General features: G+C 35.5%; 2 protein-coding genes across 2 annotated transcripts; one reads left to right on the top strand and one right to left on the bottom strand.

Moving 5' to 3' along the window:
* Positions 1-685: 685 nt before the first annotated feature.
* LOC130904787 (dual specificity protein phosphatase 3-like) lies at positions 686-9,182 on the bottom strand. The gene is made up of 3 exons (XM_057817806.1): positions 9,052-9,182; positions 3,145-3,377; positions 686-1,809 (listed from the first exon to the last, which is right to left on the bottom strand). The coding sequence occupies exons 1-3, from the start codon at positions 9,171-9,173 to the stop codon at positions 1,610-1,612; spliced, it is 555 nt and encodes a 184-aa protein (XP_057673789.1). The 5' UTR covers positions 9,174-9,182; the 3' UTR covers positions 686-1,609.
* A 3,412-nt stretch (positions 9,183-12,594) lies between these two features.
* On the top strand, positions 12,595-25,658 carry LOC130904377 (mitochondrial glycine transporter A-like). The gene is made up of 8 exons (XM_057817094.1): positions 12,595-12,753; positions 15,111-15,195; positions 15,686-15,810; positions 17,289-17,373; positions 18,027-18,206; positions 18,307-18,475; positions 20,542-20,702; positions 25,074-25,658. The coding sequence occupies exons 2-8, from the start codon at positions 15,181-15,183 to the stop codon at positions 25,194-25,196; spliced, it is 858 nt and encodes a 285-aa protein (XP_057673077.1). The 5' UTR covers positions 12,595-12,753; positions 15,111-15,180; the 3' UTR covers positions 25,197-25,658.
* Positions 25,659-25,762: the final 104 nt, after the last annotated feature.

Here is a 25,762-nt window from a genome sequence, read left to right as displayed (position 1 = left end):
ATATCATATTCATAGTTAGTGTATGGCGTTCAATGTATTTCTTGTTGTTGTTTGTATTTCTTTTCTTTCTTTTCTTGTGTTTCTATTCTTTGTGTTTCCTGTGCACTGCTTTGAAATAATAAACGAGGTTTGTTGAATGATCGCAATGTCATACTCTCAATGTGAAACATTAACCGGAGACTTAGACTTCCATTCTCTGTGTTAAACAGCTGAACAGGACAGGTTTACAAAAAAAAAAAAAAAATGCAACGACTCTTGTGTTGCCCAAAGTAGCAGTGTAAGAGTAGCGTTTTTTTTCTTTACAATTCTACTCAAGTAAAACACACACAATTAAATTGTCATCTATAGTCAATACATATTATAGAGACTTTTTTTCTACTTCAAAATTGTCCAAATCTTCAAAAAAAAAAAAAAAAACTCTTTTTACATTTTTTTTTTTTTTTTTTTTTTTTTGGGTCATTTAAAAAAATTAAAACAAATATTTTTTTTCTTATTTTTTTTTTTTAAACATTAATTCATTCTTCTTTTTTATTCACAATTTTCAGTTAAGGAATGGGTGGAAATCGGTAAGCATTGTCTTTTTTTTCATTTTTTGATTCATTAAAAAAATAGAAAAACAAAAGGAAAAACATTAAAATGTTCTCTTAATTTTTTTTTGGGGGGGGGGGGGATAAATTAAAGGGGTAGTGTGAGGTCACACAGGTCAGCCAAAAGGGAATCGGAGCAGAACCACTACTCTGCTGCAAGAGGATGCCTACTGGGTATGGGGAGATTATACTGTATCTCCTGAATGGCCTTGGAATGCCTCAGAATCCCATTGGAAGAGCTGAACAAACTGGCTGCATGCGATTTACTTTCACGGGCCACACCAAATAATGTGGAGGGCTGGCTCTGAACATCAGGCCATCAGTTTGACACCCCTGCTCTAAATGGTCCATATGTGAGAATGGTTGTTGCAGCTTTTTCCTAAAAGTCAGCTGGCATTGGCTCCAGTTCAATCGTGAAATGTATCAAGTATAAAAAGTAACAAGTATACAAATTGTATGGATACAAACAGTAATAGTGACGCAATTAAGGCAGCCTTTCCCATTTTTTAATCAATTAAAGTTGTAAAACTGTACATATATATGACTCATACGTAATGAAGAACACAATGCCAAGGGAACATGTTGTTCTTTCTATTCTGCTATTTATACTCAAGTAGGTCCAATGGGTTGGAAAGTGGGTCATTTGTGCCCTCTACAGGAGAAATTGATTATTAACGGCAAATTGCGTCAATGTTAGAAATAACATTTTAATCGTGCTATTGCACATGTTCAATATACTAAAAAAAACCTCAAATTACTGTTAAATAGTTTTAACTGTTTAACCAATAACTCCAGTTACTGAACACGTTAACTCTTTATAGGGCAAGTGACTATTTTTGGTCTTTTAAAAACAGCCTCATTTAGGCCTGGTGTGAGCTGCCAGCCTCCAATTATAAATTGATTGGACATCTACTAGTGATAAATTCGTTTAAATTCACGGGATGAAAAGAGCCACATGATTGGGCCTATATAATCATCAAAGGCACTGAAAGAGAACAGATTTTTGTTCTGCTCCATTTGTTTCAGAACATTCTCTCAATGGCTAGCCTCTGGTTTAATATGCATAGCTGGTAAAGGAAGCCGTCATTAGGCCCGATCTCTCTCCTCTGTCTCACTGTAGCCAAAGCGCTGTGGACGTCCATGTTCTGGCGAAGCATCAGGTAGGCAATGACTAAGGTTGGGGAACGGCTGTAGCCTTCTCTGCAATGCACATATACTCTACCTGTTGACGAACGACATAAACACATCAAGCCATCGTTTCCATTGTTGTTCTAAAATCTAAACTGTCAAACCGGTGGCCCGGGGAACAAATCCGGCCCGCAACAGTTTTTGTATTTCTCTATTCCACGAACAGGAGAATGCTTACTGTTTGCTTTTTTATGTATCGTATTGGCCCGAATATAAGACTGTTTTTTGCATTGAAATAACACTGAAAAAGAGGGCGTCGTCTTATATTCGCGGTCTAGACATTATAACCATTCACGACGCTAGATGGCGCCAAATATCATTGAAGCAATGTTCTTTCATGACAGATCTCAGCTACTCTTTTTAGTTTAACCAGTTTGCATTATTTTATTGCAAAGTTTTTCCTTATTCAGATTTGTTTCAAGACTACAGTTACAATTAGACTTCACTTTGATGGTTAATGCAGTTATTGCAATTTTGCTAGTTTATCCCAATAGATTGGTTTATTTACATTTCAAAAACCAGAAGCCACTCATTTACGAATATGATTGCACTTTAATTTACATTTTTAAATGTTCAGATATTAAGATTTGAATGAGGCAAAATAACATGCTTTTTCTCTCAAATATATTGTTATAATCATTTCTTTCGGATGTACTGTAATTATTTTCTGTATAACAATTAATTTGGTGTTCAAAAAGTTCTTTTTTCAAATTTGAGTCTTGAAATAGAGGGGGTCGTCTTATAATCAGGGCTGTCTTATATTCGGGTCAATAAAGTATTTATCAATATTTTTATCAATGTTTTATTAATTTAGAATTCCTTTATTCCTAAAAAAAAATACATTAAACATTCATTAAGAAAAAAAGTCATAATTGGCACATGGCGTCCACATATTTGGGTTATGAAGGTCATGTACTCTTATAGCAAATCTTAATATTGTCACATAAATGCCATATTTTTAAATGACCATAAATAGTCACTTGCTCTAAATAGAGTTAAATAAAAATGGAAAAAATATAGAAAAATAAAATGAAATAAAATGAATTTAGAGAAAATATCTATTACTAAGAGACTAAAAAAGGATTTGAACAATTTCTTGGACTGCAATGTCTATATAACCCACAAAGTAATTATTAACGCAGCAAACTGATTTACATTGCACAACCCTTTATTTTCTTTGCGCCTCTAAAATTTTAAGTTAAGGGTTACTGTGCACACACTCAAAAACTTCTAGTGCCCTGAGGTGGGAAATAAAATAATCACACAATCAATGATCTCAACTTCTCAAGTCTATATGCAGTTGCTGAAACTTATAAACCCTTATAAATATTTAGACAAAACGACTCATCATTCCCATATTAAGTCTCACCTTTCCCATTTTTGTAAGTCAGAGCTTTCTCTATAAAGTCTGCTGCCTCTTCAAAGTAAACGCTGATGTCGAAGTGATCCGTGTCGCTAGCTGCCACGCCATGGTAGGTGATGCCCGTGCCTGCGTAGAACTCTGTGTTTGTGTTAACATGCATGAAGGAGTTTCCCTCTGCTGCATTGAGGATGTGGGTGATGCCCATACTCTTCAGGCGTGTCACATTTGTCGCCACAAACCTGCATTGAACAGATTTAATAGTTTTTAATGCTCTATTGGGTGCCTATTGAAATACAATGATATTTTAAAATCAACTTCAGAGTGTTATTGAGGGGCATAACCAAGGTTTATTTCTGTTATCTTCATGTTAAATTTAACAAATCAATAGGAAGCGGCCTGGAAATGCATTGCATATGTAGAGGTATGCCCCGCCTGGTGGCCGAAAAATGTTATTGCATGTAATTGACTTTCCTATGCAGTCTATATGAACTTAAAATTAATACTTTGCCGGTAAAATGTTGTCTATAAAAGTTGTAAAGCAATAAAACAAACAACAAAAATGAATGAAATGAACAAAAATATTTTTATAATGGGTCAAAATAATTTATAATTTTTCGAACAGATCATGTGACTAGCACCTAAGAGACTCATTTGCTTTACTTAGTCAAAACAACCTGAGGACAGAACAGGCAAGATAGTTAATGACATAATTTTTTCAAACTTAAGCTTTTAAAAGCAACAACAAGTACTGAGAGAGAAACCAAGGATTGAAGATGTGGACCATTAAATGCTGGAGAGCTTCAGTTTCCCCCACTAAAGACAGTTATTGTACAACAGAACCACCACTGGCCGTACCATATTCGATGGACGATGATTTTGGCCAAAAGCATAGCTGTCCTAAACACCTTCATTAAGAATTCCTCTAAAAATGATTGGAAACAACAACAAAAAATGTCATTTTCCACTTATTATTATAAATATTCCTGCCTGTAATAATCAGTCGACAACGATGCCGTCTCCTGTTTTGCTTGCTGCCATTTTCAAACTGACCACCGTGAGGATTCGTTTCGCAAGGGTGTGAGTGACTGGGAAAAAACTTGCCAGTAAATTGAATATCGACACGGAACGTAAAACTCGGCGTCTACTTTTCCACTCAGTAAGAACCGTAAGACTCACGCACGCACACACACACACACACACACACACACCACCACACACACACAGCTGGGATGCCTGTATTTACGAGCATGGGCTAAGCTACTAACCGAGCATATATCTTGTAAGTTAATTTTATTGCTGACACTCCATTTCAGGGTCATCAACATGTTTTGCCACCCTGCCACAAAAGTCAACCCAGATAGCAGACCGACACTGAATAAACATTGATTTTCCATCAAAATCACCAGTATGGTTGACATAGAAATTTTCGACGTCAAGTGACGTTGAAATAACGTTGTTCTGTGGTATGTCAGGCGATGGTTGGGTAAACATTGTTTTATAGTTGATAAACTAATGTTGACAAATAGTTGATTTATGATTGACCGGGAAATATGATTGAAAAGTAATTGTATTATGGATGAGCGGGCGTTTTGGTCAAAAGCATAACATTGTTTCAGCGTTGTTCCATATTATTAATGATCGAAATAAAGTTTAGTTTTTGAAAGGATTTCAATGTTGGAACATTAATTTAGGGTGTAAAAGTGACGTTGATTCAACGATATAAGATCGACAGCGGAATGTTGATCCAACATCTTTTCAATGTCGGTCTGCTATCTGGGAAACTCCGCCTATGCCCAAAATTAACAGGAAAGGAGCCAATGAACGAATGTGAGACAACAAAAACAAAAGACAGAGAAAGTTTAAAAAAAAAAAAAAGTGTGAGCATTTCTAGGGCACTCATTGAGTTCATGGGCTACCCCTGCCAGTCAAAATGCATTGGACGTATGCATTCGACGTGAGGTCAATGGCAGTGAAAGATGAGCATTCACTGCCAGTCCTGAATTCGACGTCAATCGAATAGTAAATGATGTCTTATTGATTAAAAAAATATATATGGCGGAAAACACTCAGGTGACTTAAAGTTCCGCTCTGAGACCTGCAATTTGGCCAACTTTCAAAATTGTCCGATATGCATGTGTGATACATCATTGGAAAGCTTAAAATCTCAATTTGCTGGGGGAAGAAAATTTTTGAACAGGAGGGCATTTAAAAAAAAAATGTAAACAGCCCAAGCCAAAACCCTAACTGGAGACGAGAGTATGCGAGAGCAGAATTAAAGACATCATGATTTTAACGAGATATTATCGCGTACTTGCCTTGTTTCGATCCAAAAACTCCATGTAGCATGTATCACCAAGTGTCAAGACACAGCGGTGAATGGCCACAGGTGGATTTTTGGGGGATTTTATGGGTGAAACATGGTGACATAACAAGGGTCGCGATGCAGAAATCGCAGACAACAAGGAGTGGTCGAGATTTTGTTTTTCATATATTTACCTTTTAACCGTTATTTTTCCATTTTTCTTTGTTTGGATCGAATATTTATCATACAAAATATTGGTGAAAATGCGACAGTAATGAAAAAAATACAATTAGGCGATAGTTATGAGGTAGATATCCGTGACTTTTTTACAGACGCCAATTTTTTCATTGTGACGTATTTGTTTAAAAGTTTAAAATATGCGAGTGAACAATTTTTCAAAGTAGTTTTTTTTTTTTTTTTTTTTTAACTAAATATTAGACATCAATTAGACATCAATTAATGATTCTAAGCTAAAAATGACATACATTTTGAATACTAGATATGATTACTTACCTTCTTTTTATGGCTTGGTTGGAACAAAAGCGGTTGCGCGACGTCAGTAAACAGGGGTTTTTTATGGAGGTAGATTTGTGTCTTTATTATTCAATCAAAAAAAAAGTTGCTTCAATCAAATAAAAAGTTGCTTCAATCAAAATATATATTTTCAATCAAAGAAAACATCTCTTCAATAAAAAAAAAATGTGTTTGAATGCAAAAATAAATTTGAAACTCAAAAAAATATATTTGAAAACTATTTTTCTTTGATTGAATTTTTTTTTTTGATTTAAGTCAAGTTTTTTTTTATTGAAACACCATTTTTGATTGAAGTCATGTCATTTTGCGTTTGGACCACATTTTGGCTAGGACATTTGTGTCTTTATTATTCAATCAAAAATTAAGTCGCTTCAAACAAAAAAAAAATATTTTCAAAAGAAAAATCACTTCAATCCAAAATTTTTAAAAATTCAGTTGTAGAAAAAAAGGTTTGAATGTGAAAAAATATTTGAGACTCAGAAATTCGCATTTGAACACTTTATTTTTCATTCAAACCGTTTTCTTTGATTGAAGCAATCCTTTTTGTGTTCAAGCCATATTAGGGGTAGGACATTTGTGTCAAAATCATTCAATCGCAATAAAAGTTGCTTTAATCAAAAAACTATTTTTAATCAAAGAAAAAAATCATTTGCAAAAATATATATTTTTCTAAAATATATTTTTTTTATTTGAAATATATATATTTTTTATTGAAGTATCACTTTTTTGAAAAGCAAAAAGTTTTAAACTCTTTTTTTTTTTTTCAAAGTGGAAAAAGTTTTGAACACACTTTTTTTTTGAAGTGGGAAAAGTTTTGAAGGCACTTTTTTTCGATTGAATCATTTTGACACAAAGATTCAACTTCAACGCTAGTTCCGGTGTGTTTGAGTGGCGGCTGATTGGGCCAATGGCATAAAAGTATGAAGCAAGAATAATGGCCATTGGCCACCAGGTCTCCATCCAGCCATCGGAGTCTCCTGGAGTCCAAACCGATTATAGGGCACTGGTACGAGGGTGTAACATTGGCATTTCACCGGAGTATGGTGCCCTGCTGCTTAATGTGATTCAACACGGCGAACTTCACCCGCTGCCCTGACGTGACAGTTGGCAATCTGTTCCAGCCGGAGTGTCCGCGACGCGCCGGTACAAGAGTGGTCGGCGAGTGGCCCGACACTAGCCTGCCCAGTAAGAGAGTGGACTACCGGCGAGTCGCCGGCGTCCACGCCTGGAGCCCCATCACTTCAACTTTGAATGAGTGTCGTGTCATTCGCGGACCGTCCACTCGACAGCCGGCCACCGCGCCTGGGGGGTGATATCGGGGTGCGACCAGTGTGCCGCGACAGGGCAACGTGCCGTTGCGGGTACTCCGGTGAAATGCCGATGTTACACCCCCGTACCAGTGCCCTATAATCGGCTTGGACTCCAGGAGACTCCGATGGCTGGATGGAGACCTGGTGGCCAATGGCCATTATTCTTGCTTCATACTTTTATGCCATTGGCCCAATCAACTGCCACTCAAACACACCGGAACTAGCGTTGAAGTTGAATCTTTGTGTCAAAATGATTCAATCGAAAAAAAAGTGCCTTCAAAACTTTTCCCACTTCAAAAAAAAAAAGTGTGTTCAAAACTTTTTCCACTTTGAAAAAAAAAGAGTTTAAAACTTTTTGCTTTTCAAAAAAAGTGACACTTTAATAAAAAATATATATATATTTCAAATTTAAAAAAATATTTTCAAAAAATATATATTTTTGCAAATGATTTTTTTCTTTGATTAAAAATAATTTTTTGATTAAAGCAACTTTTATTGCGATTGAATGATTTTGACACAAATGTCCTACCCCTTATATGGTTCAAACACAAAAAGGATTGCTTCAATCAAAGAAAACAGTTTGAATGAAAAATAAAGTGTTCAAATGCGAATTTCTGAGTCTCAAATATTTTTTCACATTCAAACCTTTTTTTCTACAATTGAATATTTTTAAAATTTTTGATTGAAGTGATTTTTCTTTTGAAAATATATATTTTTTGTTTGAAGCAACTTAATTTTTGATTGAATAATAAAGACACAAATGTCCTAGCCAAAATGTGGTCCCAACGCAAGATTACATGACTTCAATCAAAAATGGTGTTTCAATAAAAAAAAACTTGACTTAAATAAAAAAAAAAAAAATTTCAATCAAAGAAAAATAGTTTTCAAATATATTTTTTTGAGTTTCAAATTTATTTTTGCATTCAAACACATTTTTTTGATTGAAGAGACGTTTTCTTCGATTGGAAATATATATTTTGATTGAAGCATTTTTTTATTTGATTGAAGCAACTTTTTTTTTGATTGAATAATAAAGACACAAATCTACCTCCATACTTTTTTAGGGTACAACGGACAAATTAAACTAGTTTGGGGGCTTATTGTGGCATGAATCTGCTATGGCAGCATATAGACATATTGTTCTATCAAACACAACAGTTCTTTTGGCTTTTGATACAGCAGTTTATTTTAAAGAGGGGTGCAAGAGCAGAAACTGCTTTTTCAGCCTTGTCTGTGTTTTCCGCCCAATATAGTTCTTCTTTCTTTTTTATATTTTTTAAAGGCAAAATTAAAAAAAACTTTATTTTTTTAAATATTTTTTTAATTTTATTTGTTTTATTATTATAATTATCAAAAAGAAGAAAGGGAACATTTTAAAATGTTATTTGTTATCAACCCAATTATATTTATCAAATTTAGAGAGTTATTGGGGGCTTTGACCAGAATGTATTTCTATTTACAGTTATCTCAATGTTTCTTTTAATTAATGATATTCATAGAAATAAATTATATAAAAATAAAATGTACATGAATGTTGTGGTTTACGTCATCCAAAATGAAATGTCGACGTACAGCAAGTTTTTTTAATTGGCAAAAATAGTCACTTGCCATATAAAGGGTTAATAGACTATGCTACGACTCGTTCCAACTGCTGCAGAAATCCGTCGTATACCGACAATCCCGGTCCAGTTCCTAACTTGGTCAGGACTCCAAACCAGATCGTTGACCATGCGTGACCTACTTTGCACATAAGGAGCAATAACTTACGCATTGCCGACGTAGATGCGTGGATAAACCTCGTGGGCGTGTTTAGTTGGCCAGCTGTAAAAGCCGCTGTCGTCCGTCAACAAGTCATTGAGCTGTTGGAGAGTCACTTCGAAAGCCGACATTTCGACATGGGTCTGGTTTAGAGTTGTGACGTTCATGAACGAATCGAATCTTTTGAGCGGCTCATTAACATGACATGTATTCATTTTTAGTTAAACATTTACAGATATACATCAGCAGACCTCCTATACAAAATATCTAAATTGTTCATTATACATTTCAAATCAAGAAAAACAAATACAAAGCCAAATAATAAAGGCCACACCGGATTGTTTTTGACTCAGGACAGTAACATTGTGGCACAGTAAAAGTCACTGAGATAACATATGGACAGAGCCCCCCCACCCCACCCCCACCCCCGTATGGAGGTAGATTTGTGTCTTTATTATTCAAAAAAAAAAAAAAATTTTTTTTTTCAAGTTGCTTCAATCCAAATGTATATTCTCAATTTTCAATTTTTTCTTTGATTGAATTATTTTTTTTATTTAATTCAAGTTTTTTTTTTTTTTTTTTTTTTTTTTTAATTGAAACAACTTTTTATGATTGAAGTAATGTAGTTTTGCGTTTGGACCTGTGTCTTTATTATTCAATCAAAAAATAAGTTGCTTCAAACAAAAAATATATATACTTTTTCAAAAGAAAAATCACTTCAATCAAAAATTTTTTTTAAATTCAATCAGAGAAAAAATGTTGTTGAATACGAAAAAATATGAGAGACTCAGAAATTCACGTTTGACTTCAATAAAATTTTTTTAAAAATTAAATCAGAGAAAAAATGTTGGTGAATACGAAAAAATATGAGAGACTCAGAAATTCGCATTTGAACAGTTAATATTTCATTGAAACTGCTTTCTTTGATTGAAGCAATCCTTTTTGTTTCTAATAGTGTCAATTGTGTCTAAATAATTCAATCCCAGAAAAAGGTGCTTTAATAAAAAAAATTTTAAAAAAAACTATTTTCAATCAAAGAAAAAAATCCTTTGCAAAAATAAAATTGCCTTTCCCTAAAAATATATATTGTTTGAACATTTTTCTTTATTATTTGAAATATATATTTTTTTAATTGAACTGTCACTTTTTTGGGGAACAAAGTTTTGAACTCATTTTTTATTTGAAGTACTAAATGTTTTGAACGCACTTTTTTTAAGAAGAAAAGGTTTTGATTGAATCATTTTGATACAAAAATCCAACTTCGCTGCTACTTCCGACATGTTTGAGTAGCAGGTAACTACGCCAATGGCATAAAAGCATGATAAAGCAAGAATAATGGCCACCAGGGCTCCAGCCAAACATTTTCTACTTTAAAAAAAAAAGCACGTTCAAAACTTTTAGTACTTCAAATAAAAAATGAGTTCAAAACTATTTGCTCTCCAAAAAAAGTGACACTTCAATTAAATATATATATATATTTAAAATAAAAAAAAATATTTTCAAAAAAATGTAGATATTTTTAGGGAAGGGCAATTTTATTTTTGCAAATGATGTTTTTCTTTGATTGAATTTTTTTATTTTATTTTATTTATTTTTTTTTTATTGTAGTTACTTTTAGGGGGCTTGAATGATTTAGAGACAAATGTCCTACCCATAACATGGCACCAAACACAAAAAGGATTGCTTCGATCAAAGAAAACCGTTCAATGAAATATTAAGTGTTCAAATGCGAATTTCAGAGTCTCAAGTATTTTTTGCATTCAAAAACATTTTTTCTATGATTGAATTTTTTTTATTTTTGATTGGAGTGATTTTTCTTTATATATTTTTTTTTTGTTTTAAGCAACTTATTTTTTGATTGAATAATAAAGACACACATGTCCTAGCCCAAATGTGGTCTACATTACTTCGATCAAAAAAGTTGTTTCAATAAAAAAAAAAAAAAAAAAAAAAAACTTGACTTAAATAAAAAAAGAAATTCAATCAAAGAAAAATAGTTTTCAAATGCAATTTTTTGAGTTTCAAATGTATTTTTGCATTCAAACATATTTTTTTAAATTTTTTTAATTGACTTTTATTTTCGATTGCAAATATGTATTTTGATTGAAGAAGTTAACTAATCTGTTGGGGTACTATTTATTAATCTGTTCTCTCACAGATTAATAAATTGTGGGTTCAGATTACCCTACACATATTGGATTCCACAGTAAAAAAAAAAAAAAAAAAAGGTCGGGGTCGGCAACCCGTGTTTTGAGAGCCGCACAGCTCATTTGCGCTGCCCTAGTGGCTTCCTGGAGCATTTTCAGAAATGTTTGAAAATGGAAAAAGATGGTTGAGGGAAATATATATATATTTTTTTTATATGATTTCTGTAGGAGGACAAACATGACACAAACATTCTTAACGTTTTACAGTGCTGTAAAAATGTGTAGAATAAATATTAAATTTCACATTTCTGTCAACGAAGATTTGCGTCATAGCCTGCGACACACGTTTCTATCAACAGGGTGGGATGCCAAGCAGGTGGCTATTGTAAACAAACCAGCAGCCGAGTACCTAGTTGGAAGTGAGGGAAAAAGTGCGATTCCATTACTTCTGAAGAACTTAGACGAGCGCAAAAATAGATTTAAGAAGTGGATTGCATCGCCATACTCCACTACTGATGCATGTTTTGTTGCAACCCGGGAGATAATAAAGCGTGGAAAACCGTTCACAGATGGTGAATACATGAAGGAGACATTCATCAACACATCAGAACACCTATGTGCAGACTTCAAAAACAAAACCGAGATAATAAAGAAAATCAAAGACATGCCCAGAAAAGGGGCATGTTATGCACATTCCATTTTGTTGTTTTTCGAAACCTCAGAATAAAAACGACATCAAAAATCGATTTCTTTATTGCATTTCTATAATTTCATAAAAGCAGTGAAACAATTCATTAATATTGTAATGAAGTTTTAACTTGACGTGGCATCATACAACAGAGTAGTCACGTGGTACGTTGGGAAAACAGGGAAAATAAACATTAATCATGAAGGTTCGTATGTATTTTAGCCAACTTAGTCATTTTGATAGTAAGCTAATATAGCTAATACAGTTACATACAGCATGTGTTGCCTTCATTATTGGGCTTATTTAAGGCTTTTAATTTTTTGTGGCTCCAGACATATTTGTTTTTGTTTTTTTATCCAATATAGCTTTTTCAACATTTTGGGTTGGCTGGTTAAGGTGCTGCATGAATAACATAAATCTAAATAGTTTTACACACATACACACTTTGCGCAAAAGGTAACATCCACATATGTAGAACTGTCTTCAAAATGTCCTGTGGCATATTAAAAGTGTTCCAGCATTTTAAAAAAAAAAAAAAAAAAATCAAAAAGGAGCCAAATGAGCCATTTTATTTGAACGGCTCTTTATGTGAACTGCTCCTAAAGATTCGGCTCCCTCCACAGAGCCATAAATCCCATCTCACTGCTCAGGATTGTAAATGGGCACGGCTTATTGGGACATCCAATCACGCCCACAAAAGAAGGCCCTGCCCTCAAAAACGCACCGGCCAGTGAATGACACAGAACACTTTCACTTTTCACAGTCAGCATTTGCATTGAGTTACGTTACTACAGCTGTTGCATGATTACTTCCAGAGAAACAATATAGTTTCAAAAGGCAAACTGATCAGTAACACAAAAGGGACAACTGGACACGGTATGTATTGTAATAGATTTTTTTTTAAAAAAATTTTATCCATACTAAAAAAAATGTTTTAATCTTTTTAAAATCCTTCTATCCATTGATTATGCAATATCCAGTTATCAGGATTGAGTGTTTTTTATGTACTTTTACAGTAATTGTAAATTTGTGTCCATAATATCTGTTGGTTAAAAGTTTCAAACTTTTTATTTCTGGTTTCTACCTGTGTTGTTTCTAATGCGTTTTTATTTGTAGTGTATATAACAGTTAATTATAGGAGCCATTGGAAGGAGAACTGCATTTCCCCATAGGGATAAATTAAATACTCTATGTCTTCAATCTATCAAATTGTATCTACATTCATTACATCACAATGGTCATAATGACCTGTTATCGCATGACATCCAATAGCACTGACATTCTGCCTTTACAAATGATAACACATAGCAAGAGCGTTGGTTTGGTCTCAATATTGGAAGGGACGATATCACAGCATAACCTGCATGTATACATTTTGCTGAGGACGGGACATAAATAAGACCAAATTGATTGGGTGGACGGCGATCAGGGCTATATTTCTAACCAATATCACCCTAATTAATTGATAGGCTAAATGACTAATGCAAAATAAATCTGTTCTGACTTATACTAACTTTCACACTGCAGTTTTTTTAACATCTCAATCTGATCATTTTCCTTAAATCTAGTAGAATAATTTTCTCCATCTTGTTTTGAGTGTTAAAGACTAGTTAACAGATTAATGCATCAGATTCTTCCATTTACTTTAAGTAAATATTACTTTGTTCCTGTTAAGCACATACATCTCAAAGTTTGTAATTTCTCACCTAATTCAAGAAAAATGCTTTCAAATAAGGTTTTGAACAATATCCATTCTTGAATTAAGAACATTTCTGACAAGTTTTTTTTTTTTTTTTAAGATTAAATATGCAAACTTTTTTGCTTAAAATAAGTCTGCTAAGCTTAGTTTCAGCTAGCTATCTTCTTATTTCACGAAATCTGAGTAAAATTTACTTGAAGCACGAGCGGATAATTTCACTTCTTAGTAGATTTGCACTGAAAACAAGGGAATTAGTTTTTTTCCCTCCAGTTTTAAGGAGGTAGGTTTTTCTAAATTACCTGCATAACTGAAGTCATTATATAATGCAAATAAAGTTGCTTAAAAGTTGGTGGGGACAATTTGAACGTCCTGAAAAGTTGGTAGTGTTATGTCCCTACCGTCACTATGCAAACCTACGCACGTGACACATAGTTATGTTTGAAATTCCTTCAAAATGCAATGTTTGTTGTTGGTATTTTTTTGCAAAATTTTTAAATTTTCACATTTTTGAATAAAAAAGGCGCACTAATTTCCAATAATAGCAATACCCTTTCAAATGTTCAAAATGCTATTTGTACTGCAGTTTTTATCAAATTCACATGAATGACATATCAAAACATTTGTTAAATCAAGGCACACAAAAGTTATCTGCCAAGTTTTGGAAAAACGTACAATTCTGCCCAATTAAAAAAAAAAAAAAAAATGCTTACATTTTCGGTGGCACAACAATTTTCAATGGCACATTCAACTCCCACAAAAACCTTTTACTTCACTCCTACTGATTTACAACTCGGACCTGCAAAAAAAACAATCTGCATTGGTGGTGATTATTTTTTGACAAAAAACTAAACTTCTTCGAATTGCCATACCAAAATGTACAGAATGTGACCTGTAAATGCCCGAAAACCAACAGAAAGTCACCCGAAATCAACAAGAAGTGACCTGAAAATGCCCTAAAATCAACAGAATATTATCCATAATGGACAGGAAGTGACCCCGAAATGAATGAAAGACCCCTCCACTCCCAGTCAAAATGAATTGGACGTCAATCGCAGCTTGGGAGCTAACAAGCAAGTGACCAAAAAGCCCCAAAATTAATAAGGAGTGGAACAAAAATATATAGAAGGTGACACATGGGAGTAAACCATTTCAACTCAATTTCTTCAGAAATTCAATTTTATAGTCATTGTTTTAATGTCAAACTTTTATTTTTTTGAAGAGAGTATATTCTTTTTTTTTTTTTTTTTGTGGTAGTTGACCTCTTTGGGTCATTTACCTAACCAGATGCTAATAAATGCCCTTTGGTTTGTTAACGAGTAGCTGTGTGTCAAGTCAGCTGGTCACAATCTGGTGATTTGTGTGTAATTTTGTGCGTAGTTTTTAAGCAGCCTCCACGAGTATAGTCATGTGCCCTATCATCTACACGGGTCAAGACTGGCTTGCATCATCAGACAAAATGCAGAGTGCTGTGTTGGTTGACAGGATTGGTCCTGAATAGCACATTCTGTGAAATATCATTGTTTCTACTTGTCAGGAGGGAGAGAGCACCTAGTAAGTGAACGTCCAAAAAAAGGAGCAGAAACTCATTCAAGTCCAGAGGAGCTATGGAAATATCGCTGGTATGTTTTAATTTTGAATTTTAAACAACATTTGGTTGTTGTTGTTTTTTTTATGTTTTTTTAATTGTCTTATATTTAATTCATTGGCTGCTATTGATGATAATGGACATCCAAACCATTTTTCTGGGAGGGGCAAATGAATCATTCTATCGCAACAGAATATATAAATGATTTTTTTCCCCCCATTAATTTAACTTTTTTCATTTATCTCATTAATCACTGTCAATGGCGCTTAAATGTGATGTTTCAATGCAAGCTCTCCCAGTTCAAATGGAGTGTAAGTCTACTAGTGGCATACTACTTTTTAGCCACATGATTGGACATTGATAACTGCCAATGGCACTAATAAAAGTATATTTTATTATTACATGAGTAATTTTTTTCCCATTATCAGAGGTCAAAGAAATGAACGATTTGCATACTCAAATACTTTGTGCAACCTTCTTTCACGTGAAGGTAATTTATACGATGTGTTCTCTGTTGCTTTAAGGCTCACCCTGCCCTCAAAGCCTTCATGTGTGGGGCTTTGAGTGGAACGTGCTCCACACTGCTTTTCCAACCACTCGACCTGATCAAGACACGTTTGCAGACATTACAAAGTAGCGTTCAGCCTGGGTGAGGGACAACACCTTCTCATCTTAAGATGCTTCATTGTATTTATACCTGTAGGGCACTCTTTAAACCAGGGGTCCCCAAACTTTTTCCTGTGAGGGCCGCATAACCCTTCCCTTCTCTGATGAGGGGCCGGCGTCAGTTTGTAACAGAAAAAGTGTGACGATTGCAGGAGTGCCTAAAAGTAAAAATGTATTGTTTTTCAGAAAGCCACAATCAAATAACCCTTTCTGGATTCTTCACGGAACAAAAGTAAATACAATAAAAATAAAAATAAAAATAAAAATAAAAATAATATCCCCTAGTGAGGAAAAAGCGGCATGGAAAATGAATGCATGAATAATATAATAATAAATAGTAATAACACTATTAATTAAATAGATAATAACCAAATAACCCTCTCTGGGTTCTTCACAGAAAAAAGCCAGGAAATAAATAACACTATTGAAAAAAAAAAATATATATATATATATATATATATATATACCTGTATATATATTCAGGGGGCCGGACCAAATGTGGCTGCGGGCTGTATCCGGCCCGCGGGCCGTAGTTTGGGGACCCCTGCTTTAAACTTATTGGCTCCCATTGACGGCCAGAGGTGGGTAGAGTAGCCAAATTTTTTACTCAAGTAAGAGTCACGTCAGTTCTAAATAATATTACACAAATAAAAGTAAAAGTAGTCATCCAAAAATTTACTCAAGTACAAGTACAAAAGTATTCATTGAAAAGAAAACTCAAATAATGAGTAACTGCTAACAATGTCAGATTATTTTTTTTAAATAATGGTATACCATATAGTATACTTCACTTCACATTTCTGTTATGATTACAACAATTATAAAGTACTATAACCTATTACATGACCATATTAGGCCAAATAAATACACCAAAATCATGGAATTCGGAGGAGAAAAATGAAACATCACCCATCCAAAGAGCATTGGTACCCTCTTCTGGAGAAAAAACATTGTTAACTCTGGTATAATGGGATTGTGTGGTTATTGTTGCATCGTCTTATTGGTGAAACTGAGATGGCCACTGTCAGCATTTCTGTCAAAAAAAAAGTCAATATGTAGAATGAATAGGATAAATGTAGCGACTCTAGTGTAGCCCAAAGTAGTGGCGTATGAGTAGTGTTTCTTCTTTACCAATCTACTCAAATAAATGTAAAAAGTATTGCGTGGTAAAACTACTCAAAGAAGTAAAATTTTGTGAAAAAGTTACACAGATAAATGAAAGGGAGTAAATGTAATGAGTTACTAACTACCTCTGTTGATAGCAATAGACGTTCAGTTGATTTGGTCAAGGAAGGGCAAATGGATTAGACGTCTAGTGCCGTCAATGACACTGAAAGAAGAGCATTTATTCATTTACCATGATCTAGGAGTTTTACTTTACATAATATAGTCAATTGCTCTATATTTTAAAGGAGAAGACATCCCCTTCATGACTGAACAGTATCTTTTTTTCTTTGTCAGTTCTGTCCGCATAGGGATGATGAGAGTGCTCCTGAATGTGGTGCAGACAGAGAGGCTGACTGGACTGTGGAAAGGAGCTTCACCGGTTAGAATGACAATACTCACAACCAGGGGTGGAAAATAAAGAATTACATTGACTGTCATTACTGTACCTAAGTATACTGTAATTAATGTGGCCGTGCTTAAAAAAAAAAAGAAAAGAAAAAAAAAGGACAACTAATTTATTGCACTTCTGACATTTAAGAAATATTAAGCTGTTTGAAAGTTGGTTGAAAATTGAGCAATTTATAGCTATTACAAAGAACATGCACCACTATCACTATGTTAGGTTTATCTAATGGCATTGACCCAAAAAGGGCTGACAAATGATTACAATCATTCTAATTGGTCCTCATTTACATCACACTGAGAGAGGCATTCCAATTTTTGCCAAAATATTTGTACAATTACTATTTTGTTGTTACACTCTTCTCCCCCACGCAAAAAGTAACTAAGTAACCTTTGAGTAATTTGTAAATGGACTTTTCACTTTTACTTGAAGTAGATTTTTACACCAGTACTTCAGTAAAATGTAATCAATGTAACTTTTATAAATAATGTATAAAATAAATAAATTAAATAAAAACTGTACAGTTTCTGGGTACTTTTTCCACCCCTGCTATTAAGGTAGACCAGCACATGTTTTTAAATTCTTTCAAACGAATCTCTCATCTCTCTATTGTTTTTATGCTCACCCAGTCGTTTATGAGGACCATCCCTGGTGTGGGGCTCTACTTCAGCACTTATCATTCATTAAAGCAGCAGTTCTTCCAAGAAAAAAACCCAGGAGCTTTGGGGGCTGTGCTGCTGGGAGGCGGGGCCAGGACGGTTGCTGGGGTCCTTATGCTGCCTGTAACGGTCATCAAGACTCGATATGAAGTGAGAAAACACAGAAACATGAAGAACTTTAGAGTTTTCTGAATTATGGTATTCAAAATAATAATAAGATAACAAAATAAAATTCATTCTTTTGCTATAGTGTGGCAGGTACCGCTACGAAAGTGTCACCGGGGCTCTTCGCAGTGTGTGTCGGACTGAAGGTCCCGCAGCGTTATACTCTGGCATGATGGCCACTTTGCTCCGAGACGTTCCTTTCTCTGGAATCTATGTTATGTTCTACAGCCAGATGAAGACCAATTTGCCAACAGGTATGTTCATGAAAACAAGACGGTTGTTTCCAGACTGGTCAAGGAAACAATATTTTGTGTTCTTTTGACTTACAAATAGAAAAGGCCTGTAGAATTTTGGTCACTTCCTATTAATTTTGTGTCGTTTTTGGGTTACTTCCTTTTTAACTCATTAGCTGCTATTGAGTGATGGATCCTAACACAGCACTTGGGCCAATGCCCAGGGCACCAATTTGCCAAGGGCGGAGCTTGGTGGTGCGCGAGTGATTGGCTGCGTTCCAATCACGGTTTGAGTTGCCCTCGGTCACTTGCCCTAAGCACTTGCTATGACGTCACACGGAAGCCACTTGGAGGGTGGAGGGAAAGTGGGCGGAGGGGGAGCGAAAGACGTAATTGGAACACACCTGCCCTTGTTCACTCACAGGCAAGAAAATCATGAAACAACCACAAGGTTTTGGAGTAGCGCTATACTGCCAATTCCAAATCAGTGGCACCTCCAGAAATTCTTCATAGGGGTGGCCAAATGGGGCCACTTAAAACCTTGAGGTGGCACACAAAAAATAAAAGCCATAATTTCAGGTTTTTACTATGTTGTAGTAACAAACAGGCCAGTAGAAAACTGTCAGATTGACTTAAGGACACACCTACTGATATACTTTTGTTGATTGTGTTATATTGTATTTTGTACACTATTATATTGTGTTAATGTGCATAGTCCATAATAGTCCAGTCAACATTTTGAGTTCTGCAGCTACTACAATCTAACATTATACTGGGGCGTGCAGTGGCCAACAAATTCATTGGGGGGAACCGTGGCCAGGCCTGGCCACTCCCTGGTGGCACCATTATTCTACATCGCACAAAATGCACGGCGACTCATGTCAATAAGCCGGAGACGTATTCCGCTCTTGATGGCAATACGTCGGTACCTGAGAATGATCAAATTATTAGTTTTGTATCAAATTTTATTTGGGCAATTCTTTATTTATTTGTTGATACCTTATAATTTGTAGACAAATTTGTTGTTTAAATGCATTTAACCTATTTGAAGTTTAGTTTCAGTCCCTCCCAATGCCATTTGATTGACAGAACATTCCTTTCGTTAAAAGCAAAATAGAAAAGATAAGCGAAATAGAAGCATCAGTGAAAAAAATACTCCCGCCCTTTTTTTTATGGCAAAAGTGAAAGTAAAAAAAAAAGTTACTTCATCATTATTTATTCATTTATTTCTCTTTATATTTATTTATTTATTCATGTGTTTTTGTTTTTATTTTATTTTGGCACTATTGTGATTCCATACGTTCTGCCATAACTGCCACATACAGTCTAATTTTTTTATTTTTATTTTTTAACAACAATGATGAATTTTACAATTCGAAAGGCAGTTTGGTATAACACCGTGCTGGCAGCTTAATTCATTTTCTTCTTCTTTGGTGGTATATATACAGCAGCCAATGATGTTTGAGCTTCATTATCACCACCGCATGGACATATTTTCCATGCACCCTTGCAATGCATTCTGGGATACAGAGAGCTCCGGAGTGACCATCGTTTTTCACTTGATCACTGAGCCCTCTGAGGTTCCATCTCACCAAGTTCACTTCGCTTTTTTGGGAATTGAAACAGCCCTTAAAATGGCGGCAGGGATTCCCTTGGGCAAGCTTGCTAGGGCAAGTGAGCGAGGGCTCATTTAAACCGCGATTGAAACGCAGCCATTGTCTACCGGTACTTGAACCCCTCCCCCCAACTTAGTTAGGGTTAGGGTTGTAAAAGGACTTAAGGGGCTAATCGATAATCAAAAGAATCGAAAACTATTTTCATAGTTGAATAGTTGTTTAGACATTGTTGACCTAAAATTCGTTCAAATTCTTTTTTTGACCCTCTTAATTGCAAATGTTCAATTTATATTTTGTTTTTATTTGTTACGATTTATTAACATTAAGTAAAAACAATTACATTTTTTTAAGTGTGGAGCATCTCCATCATCTCACTTGGACAATTTCCGGTTTTCGTTTTTGACAAGCAGGACAAACGAATATGTAGATATCCATTTTGACCACTCTGTTTATTGTGTATCTTAATTCAAGAGATCCACATGTCTGCCTTCGCCCCACTGGCTAACTTCAGCTGCGGGGTCATGGCAGGGGTGTCTGCCTCGCTCGTCACTCAGCCTGCTGATGTGGTCAAAACACTCGTCCAAGTGAACCCCCAGTTGAGGACGATCGATGCAGTCAGATACATCTATTTGGTAAGTACATCACTCATTGAAAACTTTGTTAATAGTTCAAGCCCTCACAATTTTTGACATGTTAACTGCAATCAGACATTGTACTGAACAACATAACAGAGTGGACCGCAATTTCAGGACAGTGATGATTGCTTTAAGACTGCAAGCGAAGCCCCCAAAATGTCAAAAAAAGTGATCAAATGTAGTGTATATTCTTGTGTGTAGATGTCATTCACTAAATATTCGCTCAACTTTTGTTCAGAATTAGCTTCTTATCACTGGTTATGATGCGGCTTGCTTTTCTTTCATTCGTTCGTGCAGCTTCCAAGTCCTTTAAACAGTGTGGACGCTATCCGTCTCCAGAGTTAAGAATGCATTGTTCCACTACAGTAAAACGAGACGAGTCATTGGCTAAAAGCTGGGTTTATCCCGCCCATCGGACTCTGGGCATCTCTGGGGTCTATGGGCAGTGGGAGGGGCTTAGCTGGCACGGAAGCTTTGCTTCTCTGGATGATGACTGGATGATCTGTCTGAGGCTGAATCCCATTTTGATTGACAATGAAGTGAGCAAATCTGTGATCTTGTCAGATTAACATCCATGGGAGGCATTTTGCAATTTTCATTCCGTTGTTCTGAGTTGAACCGGAGACTCTCATAATAATCCTAGCAACACTTGCTTTTTTAAAAAACGACAACGAAAAATTCAGCTTCTATTTCTGGTGTTTTGTAGCTGCTTGTGTTTGGAGACTTGATTTCTGGCACCCTAGTTTCTTTCTATACCGAGCAGCGGGTGACGCTGAGCCCCCTCACCATCACAAAGCACTCACAGGCGGACACACTTTGAGCTTCCCCTCATTGAAAGACCAGCATTCGTCAGTGTTTCAGGGATACATGCAAAATTTTGAAGTCGCTTATGTTAAAGGTTTTATTTTAAAAAATGTTATTTTATTTAGTTTCCCTCTCCTGTTTTGGTTTTGACTAGAGATCGACCGCAATGGGTTTGTCAGGACCGATACCGATTACTAGTAGTTACAGGCGCCGATATTCATTTGCAGTAAGAGTGTGAAAATTGGTATAAAGAAAATTCAATAACGCAAACAGTGAACTTCATTGAAAAGCCAAAAGCATGTTTATTGAATGCCTCTGCTGCTTGAGGGTGGTGTGGTTCAGTGGTAGAGTAATCGTTCCCTAACCCAGAGTTTGTAGGTTTGATTCTCCACCCTGATGACCTCGTCTTGTATATTTGAACAAATTACTAAACCCCACGTTGCATCTGGTGCTGCGTCACGAGTAGGTCGATGATGATATAATGTGAAGCACTTAGAGGGCCTTAAGAAGGTGGAAAGGTGCAATACAAGTGTAACTCCATTTAACATTTAACCAATCAGACCGGGGTGAATACTAGTGCGGGAGAGCGAGGTGTGGCTGCATCTGAGCCGAAATAACCCAGTTTTAAACAGATTTTTTTTTCATATCGGTCGGTCAGATTAAAAAAGAAAAAAAGCCAGAAACCGATATATTTTAAACTTCCAAATATCGGCGCCGATAATCTTCCCAGCCAATAATCGGTATATCTCTAGTTTTGACAACCTTTCCACAATGTTATACTGTAAATAGGCCTAGGTGCTGAATTGAGTGTTTTTTTTTTTTGTTTTGTTTTGTTTCTTTGTTTTAATTGCGAAATATACCTACAATGATGTTGTTGGGTTATTTATTCCAAAAAGGAAATCTAGCAACCAGTTATTAATTAGATTAGGCCAGGAGAGTTACTTTTGTTCTACATTTACCAATGCTTCCTTAACAAATGTATTCATCATAGGCGATCATTGCTTTCTTTTTGTTCCTGAATTGTGTGTGATCATCTCCTGTTTATTAAGTGAATAAAAGAATCTGTAGAACAGAAAATCGACTGTTTTTTGTTCTTCAATGGCGATAGACGTCCAATCCATTTGAAGAGGGAGGTGATTTGCTGCAAACATCCCACTTTAAAAGGATTGGACATCTTTGGACTTTGAATTCATAGCAGAAGGACAAGAACGGCCACATGATTGGCAGTGGCGCCCCCAGGGGGTGTCCAGGGGTGGCCTCGGCCACCTCTATAAATTGGTTGGCCACCCCACTGGCCACCCCGCTTGCCAGTATATCGTTAGATTGTTGGAGCATCAGTTATGCATTGAATCCCAAATGAATGCATTTATTCTGTTTTGTTAAATGTAGGGCTGTCAAATTTATCACGTTAACGGGCGGTAATTAATTTTTTAAATTAATCACGTGAAAATATTTTTTTGCAATTAACGCATTCGCGGTGAGACTCGCTCACGCATTGCCGCAAACAGCCTACAATGGCTCCATTTTACTTATATACACAGATCAGAGGCAGTGTGAAGTGAGTGGAGTAGATACAAGCATTCATTGGGGCCGTGCTTTTAATTGGCAAAAGCTTTGTCATCTCTCCCACAGCAACTATAAATATTGTGGGAAGCGACGTGGGTAAGAATGACAGGAGTTGATCTTTTTCTGAACACCCTTTGGTGTACCTAACGCAGAGAAGATATATAGCATTTGCACCACTTCCCATCATGAATTTGGGCAGAACAGTTAAGTCGCTACAGTATCATTTACTGAAAGCTCAACAAAGACACTAGATAGCAATATTTAGTCACAATATACAAACTCACATTTATCCTTTAAGAATTACAAGTCTTTCTGTCCGTGGATCCCTTTCACAGAAAGAATGTTAATAATGTTAATGCCATCTTGTGGATTTATTGTTATGATAAACAAATACATTAGTTATGTACAGTATGTTGAATGTATATATCCTTCTTGTCTTATCTTTCCATTCCAACAATAATTTACAGAAAAATATGGCATATTTTAGAGATGGTTTGAATTGCGATAAATTACGATTAATTCATTTTAAGCTGTGATTAACTCGATTAAAATTTTTAATCGTTTGACAGCCCTAGTTAAATGTACACCTTATGCCTGATATATACATGACACAACAAAACAGAATTGTTGTGGAACTCAAAATGTTGACTGGACAGTTATGGACTATGCACATTAAATCATTGGTGGCATCAAATATTACACAATACACCAAAGTATATCAGTAGCCGCGTCCTTAAGTCTTTCTAATAGTTTTCCCCTGACCATTTTACTGCAACAGTATAATGAAAACCTGAAATTATGGCTTTTAGTTTTGGTGTGCCACCCCAAGATTTTAAGTGGCCCCATCTGGCCACCCCTATGAAAAATTTCTGGAGGCGCCACTGATGATTGGATGTCTATCATCGTCAACGACACTAAAAGAGTTGATGATTTAAATACCCCTGTATATTAACATTAGAGATGTCCCGATCGATGCCGATCGATCGGGTCCGATTACGTCATTTTCAAAGTATCGGAATCGGCAAAAAAATATCGGCCATGCCTTTTTTTAACATATATAAATATTTTTAATTAAATCGTTTTCTAATTGTATTTAACGTTACAGACATAATATGATACACTCATCCAGAGTCTTTAGTTTAGGCTTAAGGTAGGGTTATAAAATTTATCCCGATAACGGCGGTAATTAATTTTTGCGAAATTGTATCACGTTAAAATATTTAACGCAAGTAATGCATGCGTTGCATGACCCACTCACGCATTGTCGCGCTCAATCTGTAATGGCGCCGTTTTACCTACACAGAGAGATTAAAAGGCAGCGTAATATGAATAGAGTGAATTTTGGCAGCCTTTGGAGCCTTTTTTTAACAGGCTAAAGCCTTACACTCCCTCTCCCTACGATTAGAACTATCATGGGAAGTAATGTGGGGAAGCAAGGTAGCAATTGATCTTTTTCTTAACCCCTTGTGTTATTTCCCAACGCAGAGAAGATATATCAATTGGTAGCACTACACAGAGTCTTGTTCCACTTCCCATCATGCATTTGGGTTGAATGGCTGCAGTATCATTTACTGAAAGATCAACAACTACACTAGATGGCAATATTTAGTCACAATATACAAAGTCACAAGTCTTTCCATCCGTGGATCCATCTCACAGAAAGAATGTTAATAATGTAAATGCCATCTTGAGGATTTATTGTCATAATAAACAAATACAGTACTTATGTACTGTATGTTGAATGTATATATTCATCCGAGTTTTATTCATTTTTTTTCTTAATGCATTGCCAAAATGTATATGATCGGGAAAAATTATCGGGAATGAATGGAATTGAATCGGGAGCAAAAAAAGCAATCGGATCGGGAAATATCGGGATCGGCAGATACTCAAACTAAAATGATCGGGATCGGATCGGGAGCAAAAAACCATGATCGGAACAACCCTAATTAACATAATAATTATTATATATTACTTATGTTTTATTGTCTCTTCAAGGAACATGGACTTCAGGGTTTCTTCAGAGGGGCGGTTCCACGCTCTCTTCGGAGGACTATGATGGCTGCCATGGCATGGACCGTCTACGAGCAGATGATGGCGTATATTGGATTGAAATCGTGAAAAGGAAAACCGGGGTGATTTTGTGAGATGAGTAAGATAACACAGAGTCAAGTGGCAAACAGTGACAATGATAGTGAATTTAATGAGTTTATTCTTGGTATTTAGGCTATGCAGATGTGCACAAAGACAACTTGCCCTCAATGATGGGATTGCACATGCACTTAACAGGTGAAAGGCCGACACTTTAAAATGTGTTCTTAAGACATTATGGCATAAGTTGGTAAAACAAATATACCTAATAGGAATTGTAGTATATATATTTGTAAGATTTTAATGTACTATATGCAGTGACCCCGTATTTCAGTGTTCTCTAAACGGCTATGACATACAGCTTTTAACAATCGGTTGCTTTTAATATGACAGCTTGTCGTCCTTTCACACAGTAAATTGCCTTCAAATGATATGTGCTTGTATATGTTGTAAAAAGCTGGACAAGTATTTATATTTTTATAATGCAATAAAAAAAACACATCTTTAATCTCAACAGTGTTGTGTGCTTCTTATCCTGCTCTTAAACTCTGTCAATAATTTAACTGAAGGAGTCTACTGAACATGGAGACCTAAAA

This window comes from Corythoichthys intestinalis, chromosome 16 (assembly GCF_030265065.1).
Source record: "Corythoichthys intestinalis isolate RoL2023-P3 chromosome 16, ASM3026506v1, whole genome shotgun sequence".
In the NCBI taxonomy this organism is placed as follows: Eukaryota; Metazoa; Chordata; class Actinopteri; order Syngnathiformes; family Syngnathidae; genus Corythoichthys; species Corythoichthys intestinalis.
Note: the sequence above shows the minus strand (reverse complement) of the source record. Positions and strands in the feature narration are given on the sequence as shown.

Coding starts and splice junctions, on each gene's coding strand:
- LOC130904787 (XM_057817806.1), bottom strand. CDS start 9,173: ATGTCGGCTTTCGAAGTGACTCTCCAACAGCTCAATGACTTGTTGACG. Junction 3,378..9,051: donor CGCATCTACGTCGGCAATGC/GTAAGTTATTGC, acceptor TGTTCAATGCAG/GTTTGTGGCGACAAATGTGA. Junction 1,810..3,144: donor GACTTACAAAAATGGGAAAG/GTGAGACTTAAT, acceptor GTTCGTCAACAG/GTAGAGTATATGTGCATTGC.
- LOC130904377 (XM_057817094.1), top strand. Junction 15,811..17,288: donor CAAAGTAGCGTTCAGCCTGG/GTGAGGGACAAC, acceptor TTTCTTTGTCAG/TTCTGTCCGCATAGGGATGA. Junction 17,374..18,026: donor TGTGGAAAGGAGCTTCACCG/GTTAGAATGACA, acceptor ATGCTCACCCAG/TCGTTTATGAGGACCATCCC.